Source organism: Mobula hypostoma, chromosome 7 (genome assembly GCF_963921235.1).
Source record: "Mobula hypostoma chromosome 7, sMobHyp1.1, whole genome shotgun sequence".
NCBI lineage: Eukaryota > Metazoa > Chordata > Chondrichthyes > Myliobatiformes > Myliobatidae > Mobula > Mobula hypostoma.
In genome coordinates this window covers 87,223,964-87,238,777 of record NC_086103.1, presented here as the reverse complement: position 1 = coordinate 87,238,777, position 14,814 = coordinate 87,223,964, and the positions used below count along the sequence as shown (strand labels likewise).

At 40.0% G+C, this 14,814-nt stretch overlaps 1 protein-coding gene across 4 annotated transcripts in view; it reads right to left on the bottom strand.

The window, feature by feature from the left end:
- LOC134349420 (transcription elongation regulator 1-like) overlaps positions 1 to 14,814 on the bottom strand; it is a 95,210-nt gene that overhangs the window by 62,238 nt on the left and 18,158 nt on the right. For 3 of the 4 annotated variants that reach the window (XM_063053694.1, XM_063053695.1, XM_063053696.1), the window contains exons 3-5: positions 13,192 to 13,344; positions 10,737 to 10,977; positions 6,635 to 6,976 (exon numbers count right to left, since the gene is read on the bottom strand). In XM_063053694.1, the coding sequence (XP_062909764.1) occupies positions 6,635 to 6,976; positions 10,737 to 10,977; positions 13,192 to 13,344 (736 nt within the window). The remainder of the gene's footprint in view (positions 1 to 6,634; positions 6,977 to 10,736; positions 10,978 to 13,191; positions 13,345 to 14,814) is intronic. The other variant, XM_063053697.1, reaches the window with a different exon arrangement.

The following is a 14,814-nucleotide window of genomic DNA, read 5'->3' as shown; positions in this document are numbered from 1 at the left end:
TGTCCATCAAGGGGAAATCCCTCCCCACCACTCATTATCAGGGACCCCCACAACCCAGGTCATGTTCTCTTCTCGTTACTGCCATCATGGAGGTGGTACAGGAGCCTCAGGACTCACACCACCATGTTCAGGAACAGATATCACACCTCAACATCAGGCTCTTGAACCGGAGGGGCTAACTTCACTCATCCCATCACTGAACTGTTCTCACAACCTATGGACTCAGTTTCGAGGACTCTTCATATCATGTTCTCAATATATATTATTAATTATTATTATTTCTTTATCTTCCTTTTTTGCACAGTTTGTTGTCTTTTGTACACTGGTTGTCCGTCCTGTTGGGTGCAGTTTTTCTTTGATTCTATTATTATTATTGGATTTATAGAATATGCTCACAAGAAAATAAATCTCAGAGTTGTATATGGCGACATCTATGTACTTTGAAATTTATTTTGAACTTACCATCGACAGAGATGCAATTACATGACCTTGTTAGATTGTCTGCGAAAGATCATTAAGAAGAATTTTAAGCTTTCAAATTATTTTGCTTTATTTGCCTTCAGAATCTGTAAAAGTAGCTGGTGTAACTAATCTTGTTTTATACAATGGCAAGTGACAGGCATAAAACTGAAGCCGAGGAACCTACAAGAACATAGATCTTCTTTGTTGTGCCAAGTTCTAAAATTGTAACACTGAAGCAACATTCAAAGATGATATAATGGAGTTCATTATTGCTGTCCATAATAGAAAGTGCAGAAATTATCTACTCTCTACTACCACAGCATGAACACTGAAAAATATCTCGAGACATTGTTCGGTGAAATTATGAATTTTCTCTGGTACAAGCTTTCTGAGCACAATTTGGAAGTTTTAAAATACTTTAAATCCCATAGTGAGATTTACTGAAAGGATCCATTGACCATGATTCACATATCACTTCATTACACAAGCAAAAATAGACAAATTGGACGAAGGCAAATCCCATGACACAAAACATTAGAAGAACTCCTGTATACAGGATCCACCATCTGGAGGCATTTTCAGTACAGATTTTTATGTACAGATTTCCTTCAAACTTCCACATGATGAAGTACTAAGCTAAATTTCTGGTTTTGATTTCAGAGCTAACAATTGACCCTTTCTCCAAAACAGAAGAATACAGCTTTTGGAGAAATAAAAAGTGAGTTGTTCTGGGGGTTAATAGCAATATCTGATAGGGTGAGAAGAGAAAATGTCAAGAGAAGGGAGGAAAAGGAAAAGAATAATCAGGATGGGAAAAATACCACCAGTAAACTCACAGCTGAGATGAGGTTAAGACATGAGAAAGGGCAGACTCAGAGTCATATAGCATTGAAACACGCCCTCTCGCCCACTGAGTCTGCAATGACTAACACCCATTTACACAAATCCATTACTATTCCCCAAATTCTTATCAGCATCCCACAGATTATACCATTCACTTACATAAAAGGAAAAATAAAGCAGCCACCGAATTTAGCAGCCCTCAAGTCTTTGGTACATAGGAGGAAACTGGAGCTCCCAAAACAGCAGGCAAAAGGGAAACAAAGAATTCAAGACTCTAACACACCCAAACTTCAATAACATTTCCAGATTCATTATTTTCCTTTTGAAACCTGGCTTTTAATAACTTATTTAATTCAATTGCCCATAAACTGTTCATTGTAGGATTTCCCTGACATTGCAGTTGATCTTTAACTGAGTGCATTCTGATAATTTTATACATGCAAAATTTTCACATCATATTTGATCATGTCAGAAACATTTCCTCTCCATATCTTCAAGGTAAGTCTGTAGATTTCTACAGCACAAGCACTAACAATTGGGAAAAAATATGATCCCTTGACCACCAATTGATTTGTCAATCTCACATAGAAGGATATTAATTAGAGGCAGAAAAAGACCATTCACACCATTGAAACTACTCAAACATTCATTGAGATTATGACTATCAGACCATAACCACAACTCTGAATTCCTGTCTACCTGCTGTAAACTTATACCACACTTATCTAATGAAACATTCTGCTTTCACTGCTCCAAGAAATAGCACAAAAGACAACTGGAAAGACAAAATTGGCTTCATTACATTTCAAACAGTCAAACCCTTTTTTTTGAAAAACAGATTCTCCAATAAGAGGCATAATCCTCACCATATACAGACAACTCAGGATTCTGCACATTTCAATCAATCAAGTTTCTTCCAGCAGCTCATCTAGCAAACCTCTGAACTGTCCCCAATGCCATACCATCCTTCTTTTCATAAAGAGACCAATGTAGGACACAGTACAAGATATGGACTTACCAAGGACATGTGCAACTGAAGCATAACTTCATTACTTTTGCATTTTCTAAACATTAATATTTCTAATGAGTTGTTATAACTACATTAGTTTTTTGCAAATCATGCACAAGAACATAACAAATTCCTCTGCATCTCAGAGACTTGTAATCAGGTCTTTAATCAGCACTTTATATACATCTATGGTCCAAGTTGGGCAATTTCATATTATTTCCATATCAAGTTCCATTTCCCAGAAACTTATCCACTCACTTGTGTGGGACTTATTAAATTGTGTCATTAATAAATTCAGCAACATTCTTTTCGGTGCTTTAGTCCATCATTTAGAGTATAAATTGTAAAAAGCAAAGCCCTGACACATCTTGCAAAATGGAAAACTATCCACTTATGGTCAGATTCTGTTTCCTCTTCACCAGCTAATCTACAAATCTCGTCAATAAGTCACCTTCTACACCATGACCTTCTGTTTTCCACAATCTCCACTAATGTGGTACAGTATCAAGGGTTTTCTGGAACTGAAGTATTGTAAAATATTTCAATTCTAGAAATTCCCTGATAAAGTGTTTTTGTGGAATTGAAGTATTCAACATTACATCCACTTGCTCCATTTCAGTAAAAGCACAAGTTGCTGCTTCAAAAGAACACCAAATAATTGTTAAACCTGATTTGCCTTACACAAAACTATTCTGATGGCCCTACTGAAACATCTTAAAAAGCTTTGAGAATTTTCTCAAATACAGATGCTAAGCTAACTACAAACCAATTTCTCTCTCCCTTTTGAATATTTTACTGATACTCGCTTTGACAGAGAACAAGGAAGTCACCCTCAAAGCAGATCTCCCACCTAGTGAACTGCCTCTCTCACTTTCCACCTCCGATGTTCGCGCCACCCTGAGCAGAGTGAATGTACGGAAGGCAGCTGGTCTGGATGGAATACCTGGCCAAGTGCTCACAGTCTGCGCAGGACAGTTGGCCGGAGTCTTCACGGACATTTTTAATCTGCTCCTGGTCCAGGCAGTTATCCCCACAAGCTCCAAGATCGCCATCATCATGCCAGTGCCGAAGCATTCCACTGCCAGAGGCCGAATGACTTCTGTCCAGTTGCACTCACCCCCATCATTGCAAAGTGCTTTGAGAGACTGGTTCTATCACATCTGAACTCCTGTCTGCCCACTACCCAGGTCCCCCATCAAATTGCCTATCGCACCAACAGGTCAACAGAGGATGCCATCTCCACGGCACTTCACTCTGCCCTGACCCACCTGGACAGCGCCAACTCTTACATCAGAATGCTGTTCATTGACTTTAGTTCGGCATTCAATACTGTGATCCCCTCCAAGCTGATCGCCAAACTTCGCCAGCTTGGTATCAGATCATCCCTCTGCAATTGGACCTTGGACCTTCTGACTCACAGACCCCAATCAGTTAAGTTAGACAACCTCTCTCCTCCATCTCTCACCCTGAATACCGGCGTGCCTCAAGGCTGTGTGCTGAGCCCTCTTCTGTACTCCCTTTTCACCTATGACTGCGTTCCTGTACATGGTTCTAACTCCATAATCAAGTTCGCAAATGACAACACGGTGGTTGGCCTGATCAGAGTGGATGACGAGACAGCCTACAGGGACGAGGTCCAGCACCTGGCCGCGTGGTGCGCCGACAACAACCTGGCCCTTAACACCCAGAAGACCAAGGAGATCATTGTGGACTTCAAGCATGCTAGGAGCCACGTTCACGTCCCCATCTACATCAACAGAGCTGTAGTAGAGTGTGTATCAAGCTTCAAATTCCTTGGTGTCTACATTTCTGAGGATCTCACCTGGTCCCTGAACTCCTCCATCCTGATCAAAAAGGAGCATCTCAATGTGGTATGGCAATTGTCCCGTATCGGATCGTAAAGCACTCCAGCGTGTGGTGAAAACTGCCCAGTGGATTATCGGCACCCAATTGCCCACCATTGAGAACATCTACCATAAACACTGCCTGGGCAGGGCGAAAAACATTATCAAGGACGCATCTCACCCTAACCATGGACTTTTTACTCTCCTCACATCCGGTAGGCGCTACAGGAGCCTCCGCTCCCACACCAGCAGGCACAGGAAGAGCTTCTTCCCTGAGGCTGTGACCCTGCTGAACCTCACATCACAGCGCTAAGCAGTATTGCACCCATATTGTACTGTCTCAGTACTTTTATATTTGTGTGCTGTAGCACTTACTTTTTATTCGCAGTTATTTTGTAAATAACACTATTCTTTGCATTTCTAGTCAGATGCTAACTGCATTTCATTGGTTTTGTATCTGTACTCGGCACAATGACAATAAAGTTGAATCTAATCTAATCTGATCTAATACTTCTGATCTAATATTTCTCTGACATTACCTATACCAAAGGGATTGCAAATCCATTGGGATTTAGTGTAAATGAGGAATAATTCCTTCTCATTTTCAACTTCAACCAGCCAAAGTCACACAGTGAATCTCTGTGTAAACCAAAATTTTACATCTGAATGGAGTCAAAGGATCACAAATAGCATCCTCTGAACAATAATCAACCATGCATTATCGCTTTAAAGACTAGAAGCTTAACATAGGTCTGCACCTGAAGGTGAAGGTTTGTGTGGATAGAATTTCAAATGTTTAACTTACCTCATCAGAGACATCCTTATTACACCAAATAAATGCCACTTTACCTTCCATAATCATTAATCATTTTACTCTGTTAGTTTCAAACTCCAAAATCACCTACCACAAGCTCCAGTCCATGCATTCAAATCAGCTGTCTAATTCCCTTATACCTGTTATCTGCCCAACATATAAACATCCTGTCCCAATAGGCTCTGACTTGACCTGTTGCTCATCCAATCTGTGTCCTCAACTCCTAGCTCTAAACAATCGTCTCCCCAAACTTCACTTTATATGCCAGTTCAATGTTGCAAAACAAAAGTGACTCTTCTACATCATAAAATTCCTTGGGCTTTCCTTTTAACAGGTCAAGCCAATGGATGCAGCTGGCCAAATCTGGACCATAGTTGTCAAGTTCACATGGCTCTTGTAGGGATTAAATCAGGCCTTCCATACTATTTTCCAGGTACAACTCATACTCTACGTTGCAATTTGAATAAATGCCTCTCCTCTTTATGTTGAAACACAATTTCCAATACTAAATTATACAAGCAGCATGAAACATTTCTAATTTCTGCACTGGGAATCACTATCCATCAGGTTCTCAAGCACATTTACAGAACTACTGCTATAAATGTGAGAATCCAAGTTAAATCTTAATTGCTAAACCCAAAATGATTGTTGTTAAAAATAAGTACAACCTTAAAAAGTGTAATAATGAAAAAATATATAAAGTTTGACTAATAAATGCACCGTTTAAACCAATGCAATTTCTTATTACAAAGCCATAAAAAGGTAAACAGACTAGCCAATGGTTATTCCGGACACCACTTAGACAAAGGTTACTAATTTCTCATTGCGCAACCTTCTAATCTACTGCAGGGATTATCTTTTGACAAATGAATTATTTCTGAATATCACACATATCTGTTACTCTGAATTCCTAAACAAAATATGAAATAAAATATGCTCACTGAGAGACGATAAATATATATGATGTGGGCATGTGTGGAAGGTGGGCGATAAAGAATGCTAGCGTCATAGAACACTACAGCTCAAAAACATGCCCTTTGGCCCATTTAGTCTGTACCAAACTATTATTCTGCCTCATTCATCAACCTGCACCCAGACCACAGCCCCCCTTACCCCTCCCACTCTAATGACAGTGTTCGCTTCAGCAAAATTTTATACTGACAATCAGGCAAAGGAGTTAGCTCACTAAATGCAAAGGCATTTATGCTTATGGGATGTCCAATAATTTTGTTAAGTCAGAAGCTTAACATCTAGATATCATTTCTCTATTTCAGCACAGCAACATATTTCATTTATCCATCAGATACAAAATAGATTATTGTGCATGCTTTTAGCACCCTGATTTTTTTTTCTAGGGACCAGGGAGCTGCTATTTGATGTTGATTTCAAGTGTTTCTGTTACTTCTACAGTTCAGAATCAGCAAGTTGAATCAGGAAATGCTATAAACTTAAGTACTGAAATTAATTATTTTAAATGCCAAAGGGTTAGCTTTACTGACCTGTTACTGCAGAAAGCCAGGACATACACAAAGATTACAACCAAGATAGAGCACACAAATTCCAAGTTTCAAGAAGCAGATACCAAGAAAAAAAAAAGTGACCACCAGAGAAAATGAACCAATAGACATGAATAACATTACTATTAGAGAATTGGTATCTTACCTGGCAGTGGAATTGGCATGCCGGGCAATGGCACACGGAACGGCGGCACCATCACTGGAGGAAAGGCTGGGATTGCTGCGGCTGGTTGAGGCACTGAATGCGGTACAGGCGGTGGCATGGCCTGTTGCATAGACTGAGGTACAGACGGTTGTGTCGCACTGGTAGTCACTGCTACAGAGACTGGTGGTGTTGGGGTAGCCACAGAGGCAGCAGGTGGAGGCTGATCGGGAGCTGCAGATACCAGTGGAAAAGTAAAGCTGGCACCGTCACTTGACACACTCCTCATACTTTTTCCAAACCCTTTTAATGCTGAATAAGTTGGTGTGCTTAATCGCATATGATCTGTACCATTGCAAATGAAACAAAAGCAGCTGTTGGAAAAATATATCACACTAAACAGGCTATGACAGCCTTAACTTCTTTAATACAAGCAAAATCTTTTCCAAGAATAACAATTATCTTTAAAACAACTATTTCATTAAGTATGGCTTTCAGGATTTGTTTCATAAAATCAGAGACTGTACTGCCACAATCATGGTTACTGTTTTGAAATGCTTCAAAATGCTGTATCAAAGTTAAGGAATAGGAGATGAAGTTGGATTGGTGGAGGACTTGTAAAAAGTAAAGTTTGTTGCAATTAAGCTTTACTTTGTCAACTTCCAGAAAATATTAGGATAGACAATAAATATTTCTTAATGCCTCTACATGGAGTCATAACTGTGCAGCACAGAATTGTGCCCTTTGGCCCTCACATCCATACTGACTATATCAGTAAATGAAAATAAATCTTCCCACAAATACCCTTTAGAATCCCTTACACCTATATCCCTATTGATTTGGATATCCACTACCATGGGAAAAGAATATGTCCATGACTCTTGCATATTTTACACACTTCTCTCAAGTCATTCCTTAGCTCCTTCACTCCAGGGAAATCAAACTCTCCCCATAATTTGCATGCTTCAATCCAGGCAACATCCTGGCAATCTCAGCACTCTCTCCAGCATAAATCACATCCATATTACAGCGTTATGACCAGAACTATACACAATATTCCAAGTATTCTGTGCACTGTTTACACCAGAATAACCAGTGTACATATAACACCAAGGTTATATTTTTTATGTAAGCATGAACAATCTCTGTCAGTAATACTGATGAGTTTCTGTAGTTGGTCTCAATATCACTTGACTAGAAAAGTGTGATTTAAAAAAACGATACCTATCTTTTCATTTACTTGAAACTCTTAATTATTGACAACGATTAAATTTAAATATGATGAAGAACTACTTGGTGAAATATTCCTGGATGATGCTATCTGAAACCCATGAAATGAATCCACAGAGGAGAATTGATCAAAACAAAGTACTCCCTCACTACTGCATATTAGGCAAATTCCCACTGCTAATACAGTATATAGAAACAAACAATCCATTAATTTGAATTGCACCAAACTTTTGATAGTTACTCCTTAAATTATGAAATGTTATATATTTGCTGTAGTGTCAAATTATTTCACATACAAATGGTAGAGTAACCTTGGGTCTATGACTCCCCTGATGAATAAAAATACTCTGTTTTGGTGTACTTCTGTGCACCACTGTACTTCTACAAGCACATATCTTCTCAGCCATGGTGCCATAACTTCGACATTTTAAACTTACCTTTAAAAATTGGTAACTTTTAAAACAACTAAGATACTTACTTGTTCTTCCAGCTCATTAGGATAATTATGGATTTCTATGTCCATATTTATAACAAAAAATGCTCCTTAAAATTGAATTGAGAACAGGATGCCTATCTTCAAATAAAAAACTGCTTTGCCCTAGCATACATATGGGTTCAGTTAACGCATGGCCAACTCGCTTTAAAAATTATCTAATCTTGTCCTTTTTTACGCAACACCATCAAACAACCAATAATTTTCCCACATATACATCAATCACCAAGATTAACAGAAACAATGGAAGTTCCATAATCTCAGTTGCATGAATTTTAAGGTGGGTGAGTTTGAAGGAAAAATGTTTGCATTTATAAAATGCTTTGTCCAACCTTCAGATGTTCCAAAATAGCTAACACTGTTGAAATGCTAGAAACATGGCAAAGTAAAATGCGCACTCAATTTTTTTCCATGGGGTGCAGATATCACAACGATTTATTGTCCTTCCCTGATTGCCTTTGGGCTGATGATGGTTAGTGGCCACTTTGGCTGTGGTCTCGCAGCTCCGGGTTTCAATCTTGACCCCAAATGCTGAATACAAGTAGCAGACACTTCGTGTGGGTGGTCCAGTTTGCTCGCACATCTCAAAGGTGGGTGGCAAAACATCAAGGGAAATTGGTGGGCTTGTAAGAGAATAAATTTGTGGGTGTTGGAGAAAAGAATTGTGGAAATGAAATTGTATTGCAGATCATTACCACAAGAGATTCTGCAGATGTGCTACATTGGATTAAATAATAATAATAAACCTTTTTGATTATTTGGATAAATGATAAAATTTGGTCAGGATGACAAAGCTTCCTTATTTTTTGCATGATTCAGATAGGGAAGGTGAAATTTAAAACATGTCATTAAAAAGTGAAGTATGCTTTTAAATGGGATTAAGGGTAAATAAATCTCCAGGGCCTAATGTATTGCATCTCCAGCTGCTATGGGAAGTAAAGGAGGAGACTGCTGGGTCCCTGACATTGCTTCAGTGCCAAATGACTAGACAGCAAATGTGGTACCATTGCTCAAGAAAAATAGGAGTAAACCAGGCAATTAAATGCCTGGGTGACTAACAAAGTATTGAAGTTATATGAAAAAGAACCAGAGGGACAACATTAACTTCTATTGAAAAGGCAAGGATTAATAAAAGGAAGATTTCAGACATGTTTGAAGAATATAATTGTTGTAAGAGACTTTAATCAGCATGCTGATAAGATAATCCAAACTAGCAAGTAGATCATACAAAAGCTTGTGGGGTTCTTCAAGAATTGCTTATTCTTATGTTGCATCTGCTGCAAGACATTGTAACAAAAAATACTGCTGGAGAACTCAAGATGTCAGGCAGCATAGGATATTGACACCAATTGTTGACCATGCCTTCACCTCCACAGGGGTTAGCTGACCCACCAAGTTCCTCCATCAACTTGCTTTTTTTCCTCTCTAGATTCTAGCATCTACATTCACCTGTGTCTCAATAAAGGCATTGTAGTTAGAATGCTGAGGAGGAATTAGATAGACTAGGTTTGTTTTCCTTAGCATGGTGTGGGGTGGAGGAGGGGAAGAGGTGGACAGTGGGATCTGATGAAAGTCAACAAAATTACAAGAGGCAGACAACAGGAATTCTGCAGATGCTCGAAATTCAAGCAACACACATCAAAGTTGCTGGTGAACGCAGCAGGCCAGGCAGCATCTCTAGGAAGAGGTACAGTCGACGTTTCAGGCCGAGACCCTTCGTCAAGACTAACATTACAAGAGGCAGAGATGGAATTAATATATCAAAACCTTTCCCTAAAAACCAGCATAGGTTTAGGCTCAGGGACAGCAGGTCTGAAAAAGATCACAGGAAGAATTTCCCATAGCCTGAGGGTAACTGGAATCTCAGACACATTGCCTGAATAGTTGGGAGGCAGGTACTCTCACAACATTTAAGTACTAGTTACATGGGCATTTGAATCACTAAGGAAATGGTGCGTGCAGACCAAGTGCTGGTAAATGAGCTTCAATATAGAGACACTACGAATGTATGACATGAACATAATCACGATGGCCTGCTTCAGTGTTGCTCAACTCTATCTATCCCTGTGATTCATAAGATCAATAATCAAGCAAAGAGCATTAAGAAGGATACATTAGTTCAACACTTTACCTCTTCCATATTTAAGATCTATCTTATTGATCAAATATTCATTTTATCAATATTCCAAACTGCTAATGAATACTGAGAATATTTCCTTTGGAAAAGGCATCAATTAACTTTCAAAAATTTCACAAGATTGAAAAACTGTATTTGTAGAATGTAAAACCTGAAGCACCAATAAATTTAATTTCTGAGATTCATTTGCTGAACTGAAGTAAATGCTCATAATTCTTGCATGCCCTGTGTTCCCAGATGCTCACCTGGACCTGCTGCTGAGACCGTTACAACTGAAGCTGGTGTGCTGGAAGAGACTGGCGCTGTAGACTGAACAGATGAAGTGGGTGTTGAAACAGATGGGGCTGCCGTACTACCAATAGGTGTTGATGTTGTAGTGATAACTTGCGATGCCAGGACTGGTGTCAGTTCTGATTGTTGAATTATCTTTACACCCTCTGGCTTTGACCAGGCAGACTCTCGTGTCCGAGCATTGTAATAGTATACCTAAGCAAGAAAGAAACAAAAGCTCTTCAATGCAAAATGCAAAAGGCATATCCCAATGTATAAAAAACATATAGCAAGCAACAAAAAGATGGTATTTTCCCCATATGAATGGGGATTAATTATTGTTTGGGCTTGTATCAATGTGGCCGCTCCCAAAAACAGTACATTACAGATGATCACAATTCATCCGTGGGTGCAGATTCCCACTGAATTATTCCCGTTTGCTCACCGATACTAACTACATGTGATGAAAATGCAGAATTTCACTTAAGCCCCAAGGCTCTGGGTTCATTTAGCTTGGTATGTAACAAATTACATTTATGTTTACTTTGACTTAAATTGAGAGAAATTTAATGCAAAATAAATCCATAAAGAAAAATAACCCAGGGTGACTTGGATAGGTTGGGTGAGTGGGCAAGCTCATGGCAGATGCAATTTAATGTGGATAAATGTGAAGTTATCCACTTTGGTGGCAAAAATAGGAAAACAGATTATTATCCGAATGGTGGCCGATTAGGAAAAGGGGAGGTGCAACGAGACCTGGGTGTCATTATACACCAGTCATTGAAAGTGGGCATGCAGGTACAGCAGGCGGTGAAAAAGGCGAATGGTATGCTGGCATTTATAGCGAGAGGATTCGAGTACAGGAGCAGGGAGGTACTACTGCAGTTGTACAAGGCCTTGGTGAGACCACACCTGGGGTATTGTGTGCAGTTTTGGTCCCCTAATCTGAGGAAAGACATCTTTGCCATAGAGGGAGTACAAAGAAGGTTCACCAGATTGATTCCTGGGATGGCAGGACTTTCATATGAAGAAAGACTGGATGAACTGGGCTTGTACTCGTTGGAATTTAGAAGATTGAGGGGGGATCTGATTGAAACGTATAAGATCCTAAAGGGATTGGACAGGCTAGATGCAGGAAGATTGTTCCCGATGTTGGGGAAGTCCAGAACGAGGGGTCACAGTTTGAGGATAGAGGGGAAGCCTTTTAGGACCGAAATTAGGAAAAACTTCTTCACACAGAGAGTGGTGAATCTGTGGAATTCTCTGCCACAGGAAACTGTTGAGGCCAGTTCATTGGCTATGTTTAAGAGGGAGTTAGATATGGCCCTTGTGGCTACAGGGGTCAGGGGGTATGGAGGGAAGGCTGGGGCGGGGTTCTGAGTTGGATGATCAGCCATGATCATAATAAATGGCGGTGCAGGCTCGAAGGGCCGAATGGCCTACTCCTGCACCTATTTTCTATGTTTCTATGTAAATAATCACTGTTGTCATCCCAGTCAGACATCAACACAAGGACTGCTCAGTGGTGCAGCTTATGGAAATATCTTCATTTGGTTCATTAATAGTCTTATCTTCTGTTACAGGATCAGCAGTGAATTACTTGTGACTATTCCTGTCCAGCTGATTCATAGAACACTGAACAATAGCAGTCAATGGAAACCTATAGAAGAATGTGAATAACATCTGGTAATTTTTTTCCTTCTCTGGCTTCTCCATTTACCCACTCTGCCCCCCCCTTACCTCTTCTCTTCACCTCCCCATGGTGCCCCTCCTCCTCCTCCCATGGTCCACTTTCCCCTCCTTTCAGATTCCGCCCTCTCCAGTCTTTTAATTTTCCACCTATCACCACCCAACTAATTACTTCATTCCCTCTCCCCCACCCACCTGGGTTCACCTATCACCTATCTTATCTTCCTTCCCCCTCCCCCACCCCAACTTCTTAATCTAACTCTCCTGTCCTGAAGAAAGGTTTCAGCCCGAAACGCCAACTGTTTATTCATTTCCATAGAAGCTGTCTGATGAGTTTCTCCAGCATATTGTGTGTGTGGTACCGGATAATATCCTAATTTGGTAGCAGAAGTGATAACAATAGTTTTACCCTTGGGTTCTTTTAAACCTCTTTCAGCATTGCATATCGTGCTCCTGGTGTGATCCTTACAGGATGCCCACTCCTAGGGTGAGTAGTAACAGTACTGAGTTTCCCCCATTTGAAGACCAGCATTACTGTCCTGCATACCAGCTATCACTCCAGAGCATACTGTTAGGAAGACAGGCAGAAGCAATTAAATCTTAATGTTTAATCCTTTTCTATCTCTAGGGAACAGATGCAAAGAGGTATGACTTATCATTTCAAAATGATAACTATCATATTCCATTACTTCCAAATAATTCAATTATATGTAACGAAGCTAGAATTCTTCCAAATCTTACCTTTCCTTCTGGGGTTTTGTTTTCTACCCAAATCTCTTCATTGTTTGGCAACCCAGGAGCTGTTGGAGCAGAAACTGGAGGCATCCCCGGTGGAAATATCATTCCTGGTGGTGGGGGCATGCTGGCCATAGGAGGAGGTATGAAAGGTGGTCTCTTGAGAAAAAAAATAAAAGACATGAATCAGGACCTGAGGTAAGTTCCAAATAAGGACCACACGAGGACAAAGATTCAATCGATGTGTTTGTTGAAGATACAATCCATGTGCACGCTGCAAATACAGAAAGGGCTAAAAATGATTGGATCTACAAACTATTTAAACAAATTCTGTGTTGAAAATTTCAGAAAATAAAAAGGTGTGAAAATGAGCAAATTCCTACAATTATTAAAAAACTTGAAACATACTGTACTGCAGTTACGTTCTTAGTGTATCATTAACAGAGCCTTCAGTCCTTTAGTTAACAAACTAGAACATACCTCATCTCTCCAATATCTTTTTAACAGCAGCAAACTTTTGGACAACTACATTTTGCTAAGGAAACAACTTGTGCCTTCATGAAGTTATGCTATGTTCAATTATGCCCAACTAGGTGGATGCTTAGCAATAAAGAGATGTAATAAATAGATCTAAGCAATAAAAATGGCAACTACACATCTATTGTTGGCAGAATTTCAGACAGTGATGAGGAGGCATATGGGAGTGACACAGATTAGCTGGTTGAGTTGTGTCATAGCATTAAACTTACACTGAATGTCAGTAAGACCGAGAAATTGACTGTGGAACTCAGGAAGGGGAAGTCAAGAGAACACACATAAGTCGTCATCAAGAGATCAGCAGTGGAAAGGGCAAGCAGTTCCAAGTTTCTGGGTGTCAACATCTTTTGAAGATCTATTCTGGGCCCAAAATTTGATGCAATTGCAAAGGTGGTGCGACAGTGGCTATATTTCATTGAGAATTTGAAGAGACTTGGATTATCACCAAAGACACTTGTAAACTTTTACAGATGTACCATGGAGAGCACTCTTACTGGTTGCCTCACCATCTGGTATGAAAGGGCCACGGCACAGGATTGAAAAAAAAAAGCTGCAGAAAGTTGTAAACTCAGCCAGCTCCATCATGGGCACAACCTTCCCAAAACTCAGCAACACTTTCAAAGGGTGATGCCTCAAGAAGTCTGCATCCATCATTAAGGGTCTCCAAGCCGTCTTCTCACTGCTACCATCAAGGTGATGCCTGAAGGCACACTCAACTTTCCAGGAACAGCTTTTGCCCCTTCCACCATCACATTTCTGAATGAACAACAAATCCATGAATTTTACCTCAGTATTTTCCCCTCCCTTTTTACACAACTTTTTAAAAAAAATATAAACTTGTTATTGTAGATTATAGTTATTATTATTATTGTTGCTACATTTTGCAGTATACTGCTGCTACAGCCTTAGTTCAGTGCAGAGACAAGCAAACCTCACAGAGCAGCAAACCCAACAACACCCAGTCCCTCACCTCTGGCTCAACACCCTGACCTTTTCAATCTGGCTTGGCACTTAAATTGGCCAGACAGTGGGTTGTTCCTCACTCTCAGGCCCAGGCCCCGATTCGGCCCATACATACCTAGCTGCAACCAT